The sequence below is a fragment of the Lonchura striata genome, chromosome 35, assembly GCF_050655825.1.
Source record: "Lonchura striata isolate lonStrDom1 chromosome 35, ASM5065582v1, whole genome shotgun sequence".
Lineage (NCBI taxonomy): Eukaryota > Metazoa > Chordata > Aves > Passeriformes > Estrildidae > Lonchura > Lonchura striata.
The window spans coordinates 1,210,643-1,225,085 of record NC_140737.1 but is presented as its reverse complement, the minus strand read 5'-3'; the positions used below and the strand labels follow the sequence as shown (position 1 = coordinate 1,225,085).

At 56.0% G+C, this 14,443-nt stretch overlaps 2 protein-coding genes across 25 annotated transcripts in view; one reads left to right on the top strand and one right to left on the bottom strand.

Moving 5' to 3' along the window:
• Window positions 1-600: 600 nt before the first annotated feature.
• On the bottom strand, window positions 601-14,370 carry CUTA (cutA divalent cation tolerance homolog). Of its 7 annotated transcripts, XM_085565176.1 has the most exons (10): window positions 14,264-14,370; window positions 12,498-12,536; window positions 8,220-8,280; window positions 8,054-8,105; window positions 7,886-7,987; window positions 7,023-7,082; window positions 6,424-6,469; window positions 5,944-5,993; window positions 3,935-4,069; window positions 601-3,755 (listed from the first exon to the last, which is right to left on the bottom strand). In XM_085565176.1, the coding sequence occupies exons 1-9, from the start codon at window positions 14,264-14,266 to the stop codon at window positions 3,970-3,972; spliced, it is 513 nt and encodes a 170-aa protein (XP_085421302.1). In that variant the 5' UTR covers window positions 14,267-14,370; the 3' UTR covers window positions 601-3,755; window positions 3,935-3,969. The 7 variants fall into 7 exon arrangements, with proteins under 7 accessions (XP_085421302.1, XP_085421303.1, XP_085421306.1 ...); XM_085565177.1 differs by lacking the exon at window positions 601-3,755 and having other exon boundaries at window positions 3,953-4,069; window positions 8,054-8,098; window positions 8,213-8,280; XM_085565180.1 differs by lacking the exon at window positions 601-3,755 and having other exon boundaries at window positions 3,953-4,069; window positions 12,498-12,555; window positions 14,264-14,367.
• Window positions 14,217-14,443, top strand: part of SYNGAP1 (synaptic Ras GTPase activating protein 1) — a 67,964-nt gene continuing 67,737 nt past the window's right edge. For all 18 annotated transcript variants that reach the window (XR_014950906.1, XR_014950907.1, XR_014950904.1 and 15 more), the window contains exon 1: window positions 14,217-14,286. Coding sequence is in view for 10 of the 18 variants with exons in the window: in XM_085565153.1 (XP_085421279.1) it covers window positions 14,265-14,286 (22 nt within the window). In the remaining 8 variants the exon portion in view is untranslated. The remainder of the gene's footprint in view (window positions 14,287-14,443) is intronic.

Here is a 14,443-nt window from a genome sequence, read left to right as displayed (position 1 = left end):
TCCATCACTCCATCACTCCATCACTCCATCACTCCATCACTCCATCACTCATCACTCCATCACTCCATCACTCCGTCACTCTGTCACTCATCACTCCATCACTCCGTCACTCCATCACTCCATCACTCCATCACTCCATCACTCCATCACTCCATCACTCCGTCACTCCATCACTCCATCACTCATCACTCCATCACTCCATCACTCCATCCCTCCATCACTCCATCACTCATCACTCCATCACTCCATCCCTCCATCCCTCCATCACTCATCACTCCATCACTCCATCACTCCATCACTCCATCACTCCATCACTCATCACTCCATCACTCCATCACTCCATCACTCCATCACTCCATCACTCCATCACTCATCACTCCATCACTCCATCACTCCATCCCTCCATCACTCCATCACTCATCACTCCATCACTCCATCACTCCATCACTCCGTCACTCCATCACTCCATCACTCCATCACTCCATCACTCCATCACTCCATCACTCCGTCACTCCATCACTCCATCACTCCGTCACTCCATCACTCCATCACTCATCACTCCATCACTCCATCACTCCATCACTCCATCACCCCCTGAAATTTTGGGATAGAAATCTTTATTTTTGGCGCTTTAGAAATTCTTTATGGGGAAACAGAAGAGGGGCGTGGCCTGCAGAGGGCGTGGCCACACCCGACCACGCCCCCAAAATTCTGGGGACCCCCTCTCCGAAAATTTCGGGTTCCCAGCCCCAAAAATCCCCAAATTTTGGGACAGAAATCTTTATTTTTGGCAATTTTTAAAAGAGTTTAAGGGGAAGCGGGAGGGGCGTGGCCTGGAGGGGGCGTGGCCACACCCGACCACGCCCCCCGTTTTTTGGGGGGGGGGATCTCCCCCAATCCAAAACCAGAAAAAAAAAATATTTTGGGGTGAAAAATCTTCATTTTCCCAATTCTGGGCGGATTTGGGGCGGCCTCGACCCAAGAAACGGCTCCAAGGCAGCGGCTCCGGGCGGTTTTTTGGGGTTTTCCCCCCAAATTTTGGGGTCACGACCCCTTAAATGTTGGTAGCCTCCCCAAATTTTGGGGTTTCCCCCCTAAATTCCCCCCCAAATTTTGGGGATTCACCCCTAAATTCCCCCAAAAATTTTGGGGTTTCCCCCTAAATTTCCCCCCCCAGATTTTGGGATTTCTCCTTTTGCTCCCCAATTTCGGTTCCAAATTCCCAAATTTTGGGGTTTCCCCCCTAAATTCCCCCCCAAATTTTGGGGATTCCCCCCTAAATTCCCCCCCAAATTTTGGGGTTTCCCCCTTAATTTCCCCTCCCAGATTTTGGGATTTCTCCTTTTGCTCCCCAATTTCAGTTCCAAATTCCCAAATTTTGGGGATTCCCCCCTAAATTCCCCCAAAAATTTTGGGGTTCCCCCCCTAAATTTCCCCCCCCCCCAGATTTTGGGATTTCTCCTTTTGCTCCCCAATTTCTGTTCCAAATTCCCAAATTTTGGGGTTCCCCCCCCTCCAAATTTTGGGATTTCTCCTTTTGCTCCCCAATTTCGGTTCCAAATTCCCAAATTTTGGGGTTCCCCCCCCTCCAGATTTTGGGATTTCTCCTTTTGCTCCCCAATTTCGGTTCCAAATTCCCAAATTTTGGGGATTCCCCCCTAAATTCCCCCAAAAATTTTGGGGTTTCCCCCCTTAATTTCCCCCCCAGATTTTGGGATTTCTCCTTTTGCTCCCAAATTTCGGTTCCAAATTCCCAAATTTTGGGGTTCCCCCCCTCCAGATTTTGGGATTTCTCCTTTTGCTCCCAAATTTCGGTTCCAAATTCCCAAATTTTGGGGATTCCCCCCTAAATTCCCCCCCAAATTTTGGGGTTCCCCCCATTCAAGCTCCTCCAATTTTGGGGTCCCCGTTCATTCCACATTTTGGGGTTTCCCCAGAATCCTCAGCAAATTTTGGGGTTCCCCTCCTTAAGTGAAACAAAATTTGGGGGTTCCCCTGTCCTCGGTTTTGGGGGATTTTTGGGGGGATTTTTGGGGAGTTTCGGGGGGATTTTTGGGGGGATTTTTGGGGAGTTTCGGGGGGATTTTGGGGGATTTTGGGGTGGATTTTGGGGGATTTTGGGGTGGATTTTGGGGAGTTTCGGGGTGATTTTTGGGGTGCATTTTTTGGGAGTTTTGGGGGGATTTTTGGGGTGGATTTTGGGGGATTTTTGGGGTGGATTTTTGGGGGGGTTTTTGGGAGTTTCGGGGGGATTTTGGGGTGGATTTGGAGGGATTTTTGGGGGGATTTTGGGGTGGATTTTGGGGGGATTTTGGGGTGGATTTGGGGGTACTTTCGGGGGGATTTTTTGGAGGATTTTTGGGGATTTTGGGGTGGATTTTTGGGGAGTTTTGGGGGGATTTTGGGGTGGATTTGGAGGGGTTTTTGAGAGGATTTTTGCGGAGTTTCAGGGGGATTTTGGGGGTATTTTTGGGGGGATTTTGGGGTGGATTTGGGGGTATTTTTGGGGGGATTTTTTGGAGGATTTTTGGGGATTTCGGGGTGGATTTGGGGGTATTTTTGGGGGGATTTTTTGGAGAATTTTTGGGGCGTTTTGGGAGATTTTGGGGTGGATTTTGGGGTAGATTTGGGGGATTTTTTGGAGGATTTTTGGGGGAATTTCGGGGGGATTTTGGGGTGGATTTGGGGGGATTTTTTGGGAGTTTCAGGGGGATTTTGGGGGGATTTTTTGGAGGATTTTTGGGGAGTTTTGGGGGGATTTTGGGGTGGATTTGGGGGTATTTTTGAGGGGATTTTTTGGAGGATTTTTGGGGATTTCGGGGTGGATTTGGAGGGATTTTTGAGGGGATTTTTTGGAGGATTTTAGGGGATTTCGGGGTGGATTTGCGGGTATTTTTGGGGGAATTTTTTGGAGGATTTTTGGGGATTTCGGGGTGGATTTGGGGGTATTTTTGGGGGGATTTTTTGGAGGATTTTAGGGGATTTCGGGGTGGATTTGGGGGGATTTTGGGGGGGATTTTTGGAGGATTTTAGGGGATTTTGGGGTGGATTTGGGGGTACTTTCGGGAGGATTTTTTGGAGGATTTTTGGGGAGTTTCGGGGGGATTTTGGGCTGGATTTGGGGGGATTTTGGGGGGGATTTTTTGGAGGATTTTTGGGAGTTTCGGGGGGATTTTGGGGTGGATTGGGGGGTATTTTGGGGGGGGATTTTTTGGAGGATTTTTGGGGATTTCAGGGGATTTTGGGGGTACTTTCGGGGGGAATTTTTTGGAGGATTTTAGGGAATTTCGGGGTGGATTTGGGGGTATTTTTGGGGGGATTTTGGGGTGGATTTTGGGGGATTTTTTGGAGGATTTTTGGGGGAATTTCGGGGGGATTTTGGGGTGGATTTGGGGGGATTTTTTGGGAGTTTCAGGGGAATTTTGGAGGGATTTTTTGGGGGATTTTTGGGGAGTTTCGGGGGGATTTTTTGGAGGATTTTTGGGGATTTCGGGGTGGATTTGGGGCTATTTTTGGGGGGATTTTTTGGAGGATTTTTAGGGATTTCGGAGCAGATTTGGGGTGGATTTTGGGGGGATTTTTTGGGAGTTTTGGGGGGATTTTGGGGTGGATTTGGGGGTAATTTTGGGGGGATTTTTTGGAGGATTTTAGGGGAGTTTCGGGGGGATTTCGGGGTGGATTTGGGGGTATTTTTGGGGGAATTTTTTGGAGGATTTTTGGGGATTTCGGGGGGATTTTGGGGGTACTTCCGGGGGGATTTTTTGGAGGATTTTAGGGGATTTCGGGGTGGATTTGGGGGCATTTTCGGGGGAATTTTTTGGAGGATTTTAGGGGATTTTGGGGTGGATTTGGGGGTATTTTGGGGGGATTTTTTGGTGGATTTTTGGGGATTTCGGGGTGGATTTGGGGGTGGATTTGGGGGTACTTCCGGGGGTATTTTGGGGTTGGGGGGTTTGGCTGGGCGGGCGCTCAGGGCCGCACGCTGTGGCGCACCCAGCGCAGGTACGGCGGGTTCCCCTGCGCCACCGGCAGCGCCACGACCTCGGGCACCTCGTACGGGTGGCGGCTCCTGGGGAGCAGAGCCCAGCTCGGGACCCCAAAAACCCCAAAAACTGCCCCAAAAACTGACCCGGGACCCAAAAACCCCAAAAACTGCCCCAAAAACTGCCCCGGAACCCAAAAAATCCCAAAAACTGCCCCAAAAACTGCCCCGGGACCCCAAAACCACAGCGGGAACCCCAAAACCCCAAAAACTGCCCCAAAAACTGCCCCGGGACCCAAAAATCCCAAAAACTGCCCCAAAAACTGCCCCGGAACCCAAAAAATCCCAAAAACTGCCCCAAAAACTGCCCTGGAACCCCAAAACCACAGCGAGAACCCCAAACCCAGCTCGGGAACCCCAAAAACCCCAAAAACTGCCCCAAAAACTGACCCGGGACCCAAAAATCCCAAAAACTGCCCCAAAAACTGCCCCGGAACCCCAAAAATCCCAAAAACTGCCCCAAAAACTGCCCCAGAACCCCAAAATCCCAAAATCAGCCCCAAAAACTGCCCCGGAACCCCAAAATCCCAAAATCAGCCCCAAAAACTGCCCCGGAACACCAAAATCCCAAAATTACACCCCAAAACTGCCCCGGAACCCCAAAATCCCAAAATCAGCCCCAAAAACTGCCCCGGAACCCCAAAATCCCAAAATCAGCCCCAAAAACTGACCCAGAACCCCAAAACCACAGCGGGAACCCCAAAACCCCAAAAACTACCCCAAAAACTGCCCCGGGACCCAAAAATCCCAAAATTACACCCCAAAAACTGCCCCGGGACCCAAAAATCCCAAAATTACACCCCAAAACTGCCCCGGAACCCCAAAATCCCAAAATCAGCCCCAAAAACTGCCCCGGAACCCCAAAATCCCAAAATTACACCCCAAAAACTGCCCCGGGAACCCCAAACCCACCTCGGGAACCCCAAAATCCACAATATCCCCCCAAAACCAGCCCTGGGGACCCCAAAAATCCCCAAAATCCCACCCGGGACCCCCCAAAATCGGACCCAAACCCCGCTGGGACCCCCAAAATTCCCCCAAATCCACCAGCCCCCCCTCCAGCACCCTCCAAATCCCCCCTGGGACCCCGAAAATCTCTCCCAGGCCCCCCAAAATTCCACCCTGGACCCCCAAAATTCCACCCGGGAACCCCAAATCCCCCCTGGGACCCCCCAAAATCCCCCCAAACGCCCCCAGGACCCCCAAAATCCCCCCTGGGACCCCCAAAATCCCCCCCAGAACCCCCAAAATTCCACCCGGGACCCCCAAATCCCCTCTGGGACCCCCCAAAATGCCCCCCAGGATCCCCAAAATTCCACCTGTGACCCCCAAATCCCCCCTGGGACCCCCAAAATCCTCCCCAGGTCCCCCCAAAATCTCCCCCAGACCTCCCAAAATTCCACCCGGGACCCCCAAAATCCCCCCCCAGAACCCCCAAATCCCCCCAAACGCCCCCAGGACCTCCAAAATCTCCCCTGGGATCCCCAAAATTCCACCCAGAACCCCCAAAATTCCACCCGGGACCCCCAAATCCCCCCCTGGGATCCCCAAATCCCCTCTGGGACCCCCCAAAATCTCCCCCAGGTCCCCCAAAATCTCCCCCAGGCCCCCCAAAATTCCACCCGGGACCCCCAAAATCCCCCCCCAGAACCCCCAAATCCCCCCCAACGCCCCCAGGACCCCCCAAAATCCCCCCTGGGATCCCCAAAATCCCCCCCAGAACCCCCAAAATTCCACCCGGGACCCCCAAAATTCCACCCGGGACCCCCCAAAATCTCCCCCAGAACTCCCAAATCCCCCCTGGGACCCCCCAAAATTCCACCCAGGCCCCCCAAATCCCCTCAGGGACCCCCCAAATCCCCCCAGAACCCCCAAATCCCCCAACCCCCCCCAGTCCTCACCGGACGAAGTCGCTCAGCGCCGGCACCCGGGAACTGCGGGTCTTGATCATCTGGGGACAGGGGACAGGGGACACTGGGGACACTGGGACACTGGGGACACTGGGGGGGACACTGGGGTGACACTGGGGACACTGGGACACTGGGGACATTGGGGACACTGGGGACATTGGGGGGACACACTGGGGACACTGGGGGGATTGGGGACACTGGGGACACTGGGGACACTGGGGGGATTGGGGACACTGGGGACACTGGGGACACTGGGGGGATTGGGGACATTGGGGACACTGGGGGGACATTGGGGACACTGGGGACACTGGGGACACTGGGGGGACACTGGGGGGACACTGGGGACACTGGGGACATTGGGGACACTGGGGGGACACTGGGGACACTGGGGACATTGGGGACACTGGGGGGACACTGGGGACACTGGGGGGACACTGGGGGGACACTGGGGACACTGGGGCCATCACTCACCAGCAGGACCTCGCTGTCCTCCTCCAGCTTCCCCTGCCACGTGTACCTGGGGGACATCGGGGACACTGGGGGTGGCACCTCCTGTCCCCAGTGTCCCCAGTGTGTCCCCAGTGTCCCCCCAGTGTCCCCAGTGTCCCCCCAGTGTCCCCAGTGTCCCCAGTGTCCCCAGTGTCCCCAGTGTCCCCCCAGTGTCCCAGTGTCCCCAGTGTCCCCAGTGTCCCCAGTGTCCCCCCAATGTCCCCAGTGTCCCAGTGTCCCCCCAGTGTCCCCAGTGTGTCCCCCCAGTGTCCCCATGTCCCCAATGTCCCCAGTGTCACCCCAGTGTCCCCAATGTCCCCAATGTCCCCAGTGTCCCCAGTGTCACCCCAGTGTCCCCAGTGTCCCCATGTCCCCAATGTCCCCAGTGTCACCCCAGTGTCCCCAATGTCCCCAATGTCCCCAGTGTCCCCAGTGTCCCCCCAGTGTCCCCAGTGTCCCCAGTGTCCCCAGTGTCCCCAGTGTCCCCCCAGTGTCCCCAGTGTCCCCAGTGTCCCCAGTGTCCCCCCAGTGTCCCCCCAGTGTCCCCCCAGTGTCCCCAGTGTCCCCATGTCCCCACTCACACCGAGGTCACCCCGGGTATGATGTTGACACAGGCGGCCAAACGCTGCTGGACCAGAGCCCTGGAAGGGACAGGACAGTGTCACCTGCTGTGTCACCTCCTGTGTCACCTGCTGTGTCACCTGCTGTGTCACCCCGTGGGACAGGGACAGGACAGTGTCACCTGCTGTGTCACCCCGTGGGACAGGGACAGGACAGTGTCACCTCCTGTGTCACCTCCCGGTGTCACCCCTGGGACAGGGATGGAGACAGGGACAGTGTCACCTCCCCCTGCCACCCCTGGTTACGGTGTCCCTGCGGTGTCACCCCTGGTTACGGTGTCCCCCCCGCTGTCCCTGGTGTCACCCCTGGGGACGGTGTCCCCCCGGCGTCACCCCTGGTTACGGTGTCCCCCCCGCTGTCCCCGGTGTCACCCCTGGTTACGGTGTCCCCCCGGTGTCACCCCTGGTTACGGTGTCCCCCCCGCTGTCCCTGGTGTCACCCCTGGTTACGGTGTCCCCGCGGTGTCACCCCTGGTTACGGTGTCCCCCCCGCTGTCCCCGGTGTCACCCCTGGTTACGGTGTCCCCGTGGCGTCACCCCTGGTTACGGTGTCCCCCCGCTGTCCCCGGTGTCACCCCTGGTTACGGTGTCCCCCCGCTGTCCCCGGCGTCACCCCTGGTTACGGTGTCCCCCCGCTGTCCCCGGTGTCACCCCTGGTTACGGTGTCCCCGCGGCGTCACCCCTGGTTACGGTGTCCCCCCGCTGTCCCTGGTGTCACCCCTGGTTACAGTGTCCCCCCGCTGTCCCCGGTGTCACTCCTGGTTACGGTGTCCCCCCGGCGTCACCCCTGGTTACGGTGTCCCCCCCGCTGTCCCCGGTGTCACCTGGCCAGCTCAGTGGCCACGCTGACGTTGGGGCAGGTGACGAAGGCGGCCGAGATCTCGGCGCTGTCCCCGGATCCGTCCCCGGCGCTGTCCCCGGCGCTGTCCCCGGCGCTGTCCCCGGCGCTGGCCGTGCCGGTGGTCGCAGTGGCTGTGCCGGTGGTCGCGGTGGCCGTGCCGGTGGTCGCGGTGGTTGTGGTGGCCATGCCGGTGGTCGCGGTGGCCGTGCCGGTGGTCGCGGTGGTTGCGGTGGCCATGCCGGTGGTCGCGGTGGCCGTGCCGGTGGTTGTGGCAGCCATGCCGGTGGTTGCGGCGGCCATGCCGGTGGTCCCGGTGGTCGCGGTGGCCGCGGGCGTCACTCGCCGGCCCAGCGCCGGCAGCAGCAGCAGCGACAGCGCCTGTGAGAGAGAGAGCGGCTGTTGTGATACCGGCCTGTCGCGATGGGGTGTATCGCAACACCGTGTGACGATATCGGCCTGTCGCGATGGGGTGTATCGCAACACCGTGTGACGATATCGGCCTGTCGCGATGGGGTGTATCGCAACACCGTGTGACGATATCGGCCTGTCGCGATGGGGTGTATCGCAACACCGTGTGACGATATCGGCCTGTTGTGATGGGGCGTATCGCGATAGTGCTGTGTATCAGTCAGTATCAACCTGTCGCGATGGGGTGTAACATGACACCGTGTCATGGTGTCGGCCTGTTGTGATGGGGTGTATCACAACACCGTGTCACGATATCAGCCTGTTGTGATGGGGTGTATCATGACACCGTGTCACGATATCGGCCTGTTGTGATGGGGTGTATCTCGACACCGTGTCACGGTATCGGCCTGTCGCGATGGGCTGTATCGTGATAGTGCATGTCACCATATCAGCCTGTCGCGATGGGGTGTATCTCGATAGCGCTGTGTATCAGTCAGTATCAGCCTGTTGCGATGGGGTGTATCGCGATAGCGCTGTGTATCAGTCAGTATCAGCCTGTTGCAGTAGCAGTGACGTCAGCCTGTCGCGATACCGGCACGTCACAACAGTTATCGTGACATCAGCCTGTCACACCATCAGCCTGTCACACAATCAGCCTGTCACCCATCAGCCTGTCACCCATCAGCCTGTCACACAATCAGCCTGTTGCACCGTCAGCCTGTCACCCATCAGCCTGTCACCCATCAGCCTGTCACACAAACAGCCTGTCGCACAATCAGCCTGTCACCCATCAGCCTGTCACCCATCAGCCTGTCACCCGTCAGCCTGTCACACATCAGCCTGTCACCCGTCAGCCTGTCACCCGTCAGCCTGTCACCCATCAGCCTGTCACATCATCAGCCTGTCACCCGTCAGCCTGTCACCCATCAGCCTGTCACACAAACAGCCTGTCACCCATCAGCCTGTCACCCATCAGCCTGTCACACTGTCAGCCTGTCACCCATCAGCCTGTCACCCATCAGCCTGTCACCCATCAGCCTGTCAGTCGCGATATCGCACAGCCGCCCGCCTGGAGGAGACCCCCGAGGCCACAGAGCCCCGAGAGCCCCGAGGGGAAACAGGAAACAGGAAACAGGAAACAGGAAACAGGAAACAGGAAACGGGAAATGGAAACGGGAAATGGAAATGGGAAATGGGAAATGGAAACGGGAAATGGGAAATGGGAAATGGAAATGGGAAATGGGAAATGGAAATGGAAATGGAAATGGGAAATGGAAATGGGAAATGGGAAATGGGAAATGGAAATGGAAATGGGAAATGGAAATGGAAATGGAAATGGGAAATGGGAAATGGGAAATGGAAATGGAAATGGGAAATGGAAATGGAAATGGAAATGGGAAATGGGAAATGGGAAATGGAAATGGGAAATGGAAATGGAAACAGGAAATGGAAATGGAAATGGGAAATGGGAAATGGAAATGGGAAATGGAAATGGAAACAGGAAATGGAAATGGAAATGGGAAATGGAAATGGGAAATGGGAAATGGAAATGGGAAATGGGAAATGGAAATGGGAAATGGGAAATGGAAATGGGAAATGGGAAATGGGAAATGGGAAATGGAAATGGAAATGGAAATGGGAAATGGGAAATGGGAAATGGAAATGGAAATGGGAAATGGAAATGGAAATGGAAATGGGAAATGGGAAATGGGAAATGGAAATGGGAAATGGAAATGGAAACAGGAAATGGAAATGGAAATGGGAAATGGGAAATGGAAATGGGAAATGGAAATGGAAACAGGAAATGGAAATGGAAATGGGAAATGGAAATGGGAAATGGGAAATGGAAATGGGAAATGGGAAATGGAAAATGGAAATGGGAAATGGGAAATGGAAATGGGAAATGGGAATGGGAAATGGGAAATGGAAATGGGAAATGGAATTAATTAATTAATCCCAGAGCGCCCCAGGGGCACAGAGCCCCGGGACACCGGGAATTCCCGGGATTAATTAATTAATTAATTAATTAATTAATTAATTAATCCCAGAGCGCCCCAGGGGCACAGGGCCCCGGGACGCCGGGAATTCCCGGGATTAATGAATTAGTTAATTAATTAATTAATCCCGGAGCGCCCCAGGGGCACAGGGCCCTGGGACGCCGGGAATTCCCGGGATTAATTAATTAATTAATTAATTAATTAATCCCGGAGCGCCCCAGGGGCACAGAGCCCCGGGACACCGGGAATTCCCGGGATTAATTAATTAATTAATTAATTAATTAATCCCAGAGTGCCCCAGGTGCACAGAGCCCCGGGACACCGGGAATTCCCGGGATTAATTAATTAATTAATTAATTAATTAATCCCGGAGCGCCCCAGGGGCACAGAGCCCCGGGACACCGGGAATTCCCGGGATTAATTAATTATCAATTAATTAATTAATTAATTAATCCCAGAGTGCCCCAGGGGCACAGAGCCCCGGGACACCGGGAATTCCCAGGATTAATTAATTAATTAATTAATTAATCCCGGAGCGCCCCAGGGGCACAGAGCCCCGGGACACCGGGAATTCCCGGGATTAATTAATTAATTAATTAATTAATTAATTAATTAATTAATCACAGAGCGCCCCAGGTGCACAGAGCCCCGGGACACCGGGAATTCCCGGGATTAATTAATTAATTAATTAATTAATTAATTAATTAATTAATCCCGGAGTGCCCCAGGTGCACAGAGCCCCGGGACACCGGGAATTCCCGGGATTAATTAATTAATTAATTAATTAATTAATCCCGGAGCGCCCCAGGGGCACAGAGCCCCGGGACACCGGGAATTCCCGGGATTAATTAATTATCAATTAATTAATTAATTAATTAATCCCAGAGTGCCCCAGGGGCACAGAGCCCCGGGACACCGGGAATTCCCGGGATTAATTAATTAATTAATTAATTAATTAATCCCGGAGCGCCCCAGGTGCACAGGGCCCCGGGACACCGGGAATTCCCAGGATTAATTAATTAATTAATTAATTAATCCCGGAGCGCCCCAGGGGCACAGAGCCCCGGGACACCGGGAATTCCCGGGATTAATTAATTAATTAATTAATTAATTAATTAATTAATTAATCACAGAGCGCCCCAGGTGCACAGAGCCCCGGGACACCGGGAATTCCCGGGATTAATTAATTAATTAATTAATCCCAGAGTGCCCCAGGTGCACAGAGCCCCGGGACACCAGGAATTCCCGGGATTAATTAATTAATTAATTAATTAATTAATCCCGGAGCGCCCCAGGGGCACAGAGCCCCGGGACACCGGGAATTCCCAGGATTAATTAATTAATTAATTAATTAATCCCAGAGCGCCCCAGGTCCACAGGTCCCCGGGACACCGGGAATTCCCAGGATTAATTAATTAATTAATTAATTAATTAATCCCAGAGCGCCCCAGGGGCACAGAGCCCCAGGACCCCGGGAATTCCCGGGATTAATTAATTAATTAATTAATTAATTAATCCCAGAGCGCCCCAGGTGCACAGAGCCCCGGGTCACCGGGAATTCCCGGGATTAATTAATTAATTAATTATTAATTAATCCCGGAGCGCCCCAGGGGCACAGGGCTCCGCGACGCCGGGAATTCCCGGGATTAATTAATTAATTAACTAATTAATTAATTAATCCCGGAGCGCCCCAGGTGCACAGAGCCCCGGGACACCGGGAATTCCCGGGATTAATTAATTAATTAATTAATTAATGCCAGAGCGCCCCAGGTGCACAGAGCCCCGGGACACCGGGAATTCCCAGGATTAATTAATTAATTAATTAATTATTAATTAATCCCAGAGCGCCCCAGGGGCACAGAGCCCCGCGACACCGGGAATTCCCGGGATTAATTAATTAATTAATTAATTAATTAATCCCAGAGCGCCCCAGGGGCACAGAGCCCTGGGACACCGGGAATTCCCAGGATTAATTATTAATTAATTATTAATTAATCCCGGAGCGCCCCAGGGGCACAGGGCCCCGCGACACCGGGAATTCCCGGGATTAATTAATTAATTAATTAATCCCAGAGCGCCCCAGGGGCACAGGGCCCCGGGACCCCGGGAATTCCCGGGATTCACTAATTAATTAATTAATTAATCCCAGAGCGCCCCAGGGGCACAGGGCCCCGCGACATCGGCACTCACAGCCCAGGCCGCTCTCATCGGCCGCCGGATCCTCCTGGGCTGGGGGGAAGAGTCAGAGCTAAAAGGGACCCCAAAAATCCCAAAAATCCCAAAAAACGCCCCAAAAGCACCCCCAGCACCAAACCTGACCCCAAAAACCCCAAAAATCCCAAAAAACGCCCCAAAAGCACCCCAGCACCAAACCTGACCCCCAAAAATTCCAAAAATCCCAAAAAACGCCCCAAAAGCACCCACAGCACCAAACCTGACCCCAAAAACCCCAAAAACCCCAAAAAACTACCCAAAACCACCCCAAACCTGACCCCAAAAAACCCAAAAATCCCGAAAACCCCAAAAACCCCAAAAACCCACCCCAAAATCGCCCCCAGCCCAAAAACCCAGCCCAAAATCACCCCAAAGCCCCCCCAGACCACAGCCCCCAAACCCGACCCCAAAATCACCCCAAAAACGCCCCAAAATTACCCCAAAATTACCCCAAAATTACCCCAAAATCACCCCAAAATTACCCCAAAATCCCCCCAAAATCCCCCCAAAATTACCCCAAAATTACCCCAAAATCACCCAAAATCCCCCCAAATCCCCCAAACCCCCAAGCCGCCCCTCCCCCAAGGAATCCCGCCCCTCCCCCAGAAATCTCGGCCCGGGCCCCGCCCCCTCCCCAAAATCCCCCCGGGCTGCCCCAGAGTCGCCCCCTCCCCAAATTCACCCAAAATCTCCCTGCGGCTGTTCCCAGGCCCCGCCCCCTCCCCAAATTCCCGCCAAACCCCCTCGGATTTCCCGCGGGATCTGCCCAGGCCCCTCCCCAAATTCCCGCCAAACCCCCACCCCGGATTTCCCGCCGGATCTGCCCCGCCCCCTCCCCTTCCCCAAATTCCCGCCAAACCCCCTCCCAGAATTTCCCGCGGGATCCTCCCAGGCCCCGCCCCCTCCCCAAATTCCCGCCAAACCCCCTCCCAGATTTCCCGCGGGATCTGCCCAGGCCCCTCCCCAAATTCCCGCCAAATCCCCTCCCAGATTTCCCGCGGGATCTGCCCCGCCCCCGCCCCCTCCCCAAATTCCCGCCAAACCCCCCCCCGGATTTCCCGCGGGATCTGCCCCGCCCCCTCCCCCTCCCCAAATTCCCGCCAAACCCCCCTCCCAGATTTCCCGCGGGATCTGCCCCGCCCCCGCCCCCTCCCCAAATTCCCGCCAAACCCCCCTCCCAGATTTCCCGCGGGATCCGCCCGGGCCCCTCCCCCTCCCCAAATCCCCCCGCCCCTCCCCCCCCTCACCGCTCCCGCGCGCCGCTCGCGCCGCCGCCCCCACGTGACCCCGGAGCCCCTCCCCCTTCCCCGTGACGTCACCGGAAGCGGCCGGGGGCGGAGGGAGGGGGGGAGGGGGAGCCCCCGCCCCTCCCTGCCCCTCCCCCACCCCCGATCCGCCGCCCCTCCCCCACCCCGGGGCCTCCCTCGCCTCGCCCCTCCCCCACCTCGGCCCCGCCCCCTTTGGCCCCTCCCCCCCTTTGGCCCCGCCCCTCCCCGCGGCCCCTCCCCCCACTCCCGGTCCTCCCCCCCCTCCCCTCCCCTCCCCTCCCCCCCCCGGTTCCCGCTGCCGCCCCTCCCCCACCCCCTGCCCCGCCCCCTTTTGCCCCTCCCTCCATTTCCGGCCCCTCCCCCTCCCCTCCCCCTCTCCCCTCCCCCTCCCCCCTCCCCCCCCCCGCTCCGGGTCCTCCCCCCTCCCCCTCCCCCGCCCCTCCCCCCGCCGGGGGTGTCGCGCGCCGGTGGCACCATGTCCTATGTCCCCTTCCGAGGTACGGGGGGGCAAACTGGGAGCACTGGGAGCACTGGGAGCGCGCGGGGCCGCCCGCGGGGCGGGACTGGGCGAACTGGGAGCGGGGGAGGCTCTTACTGGGGATACTGGGAGCGGGGGAGGATCTTACTGGGAGTACTGGGAGCGGGGGAGGCTCT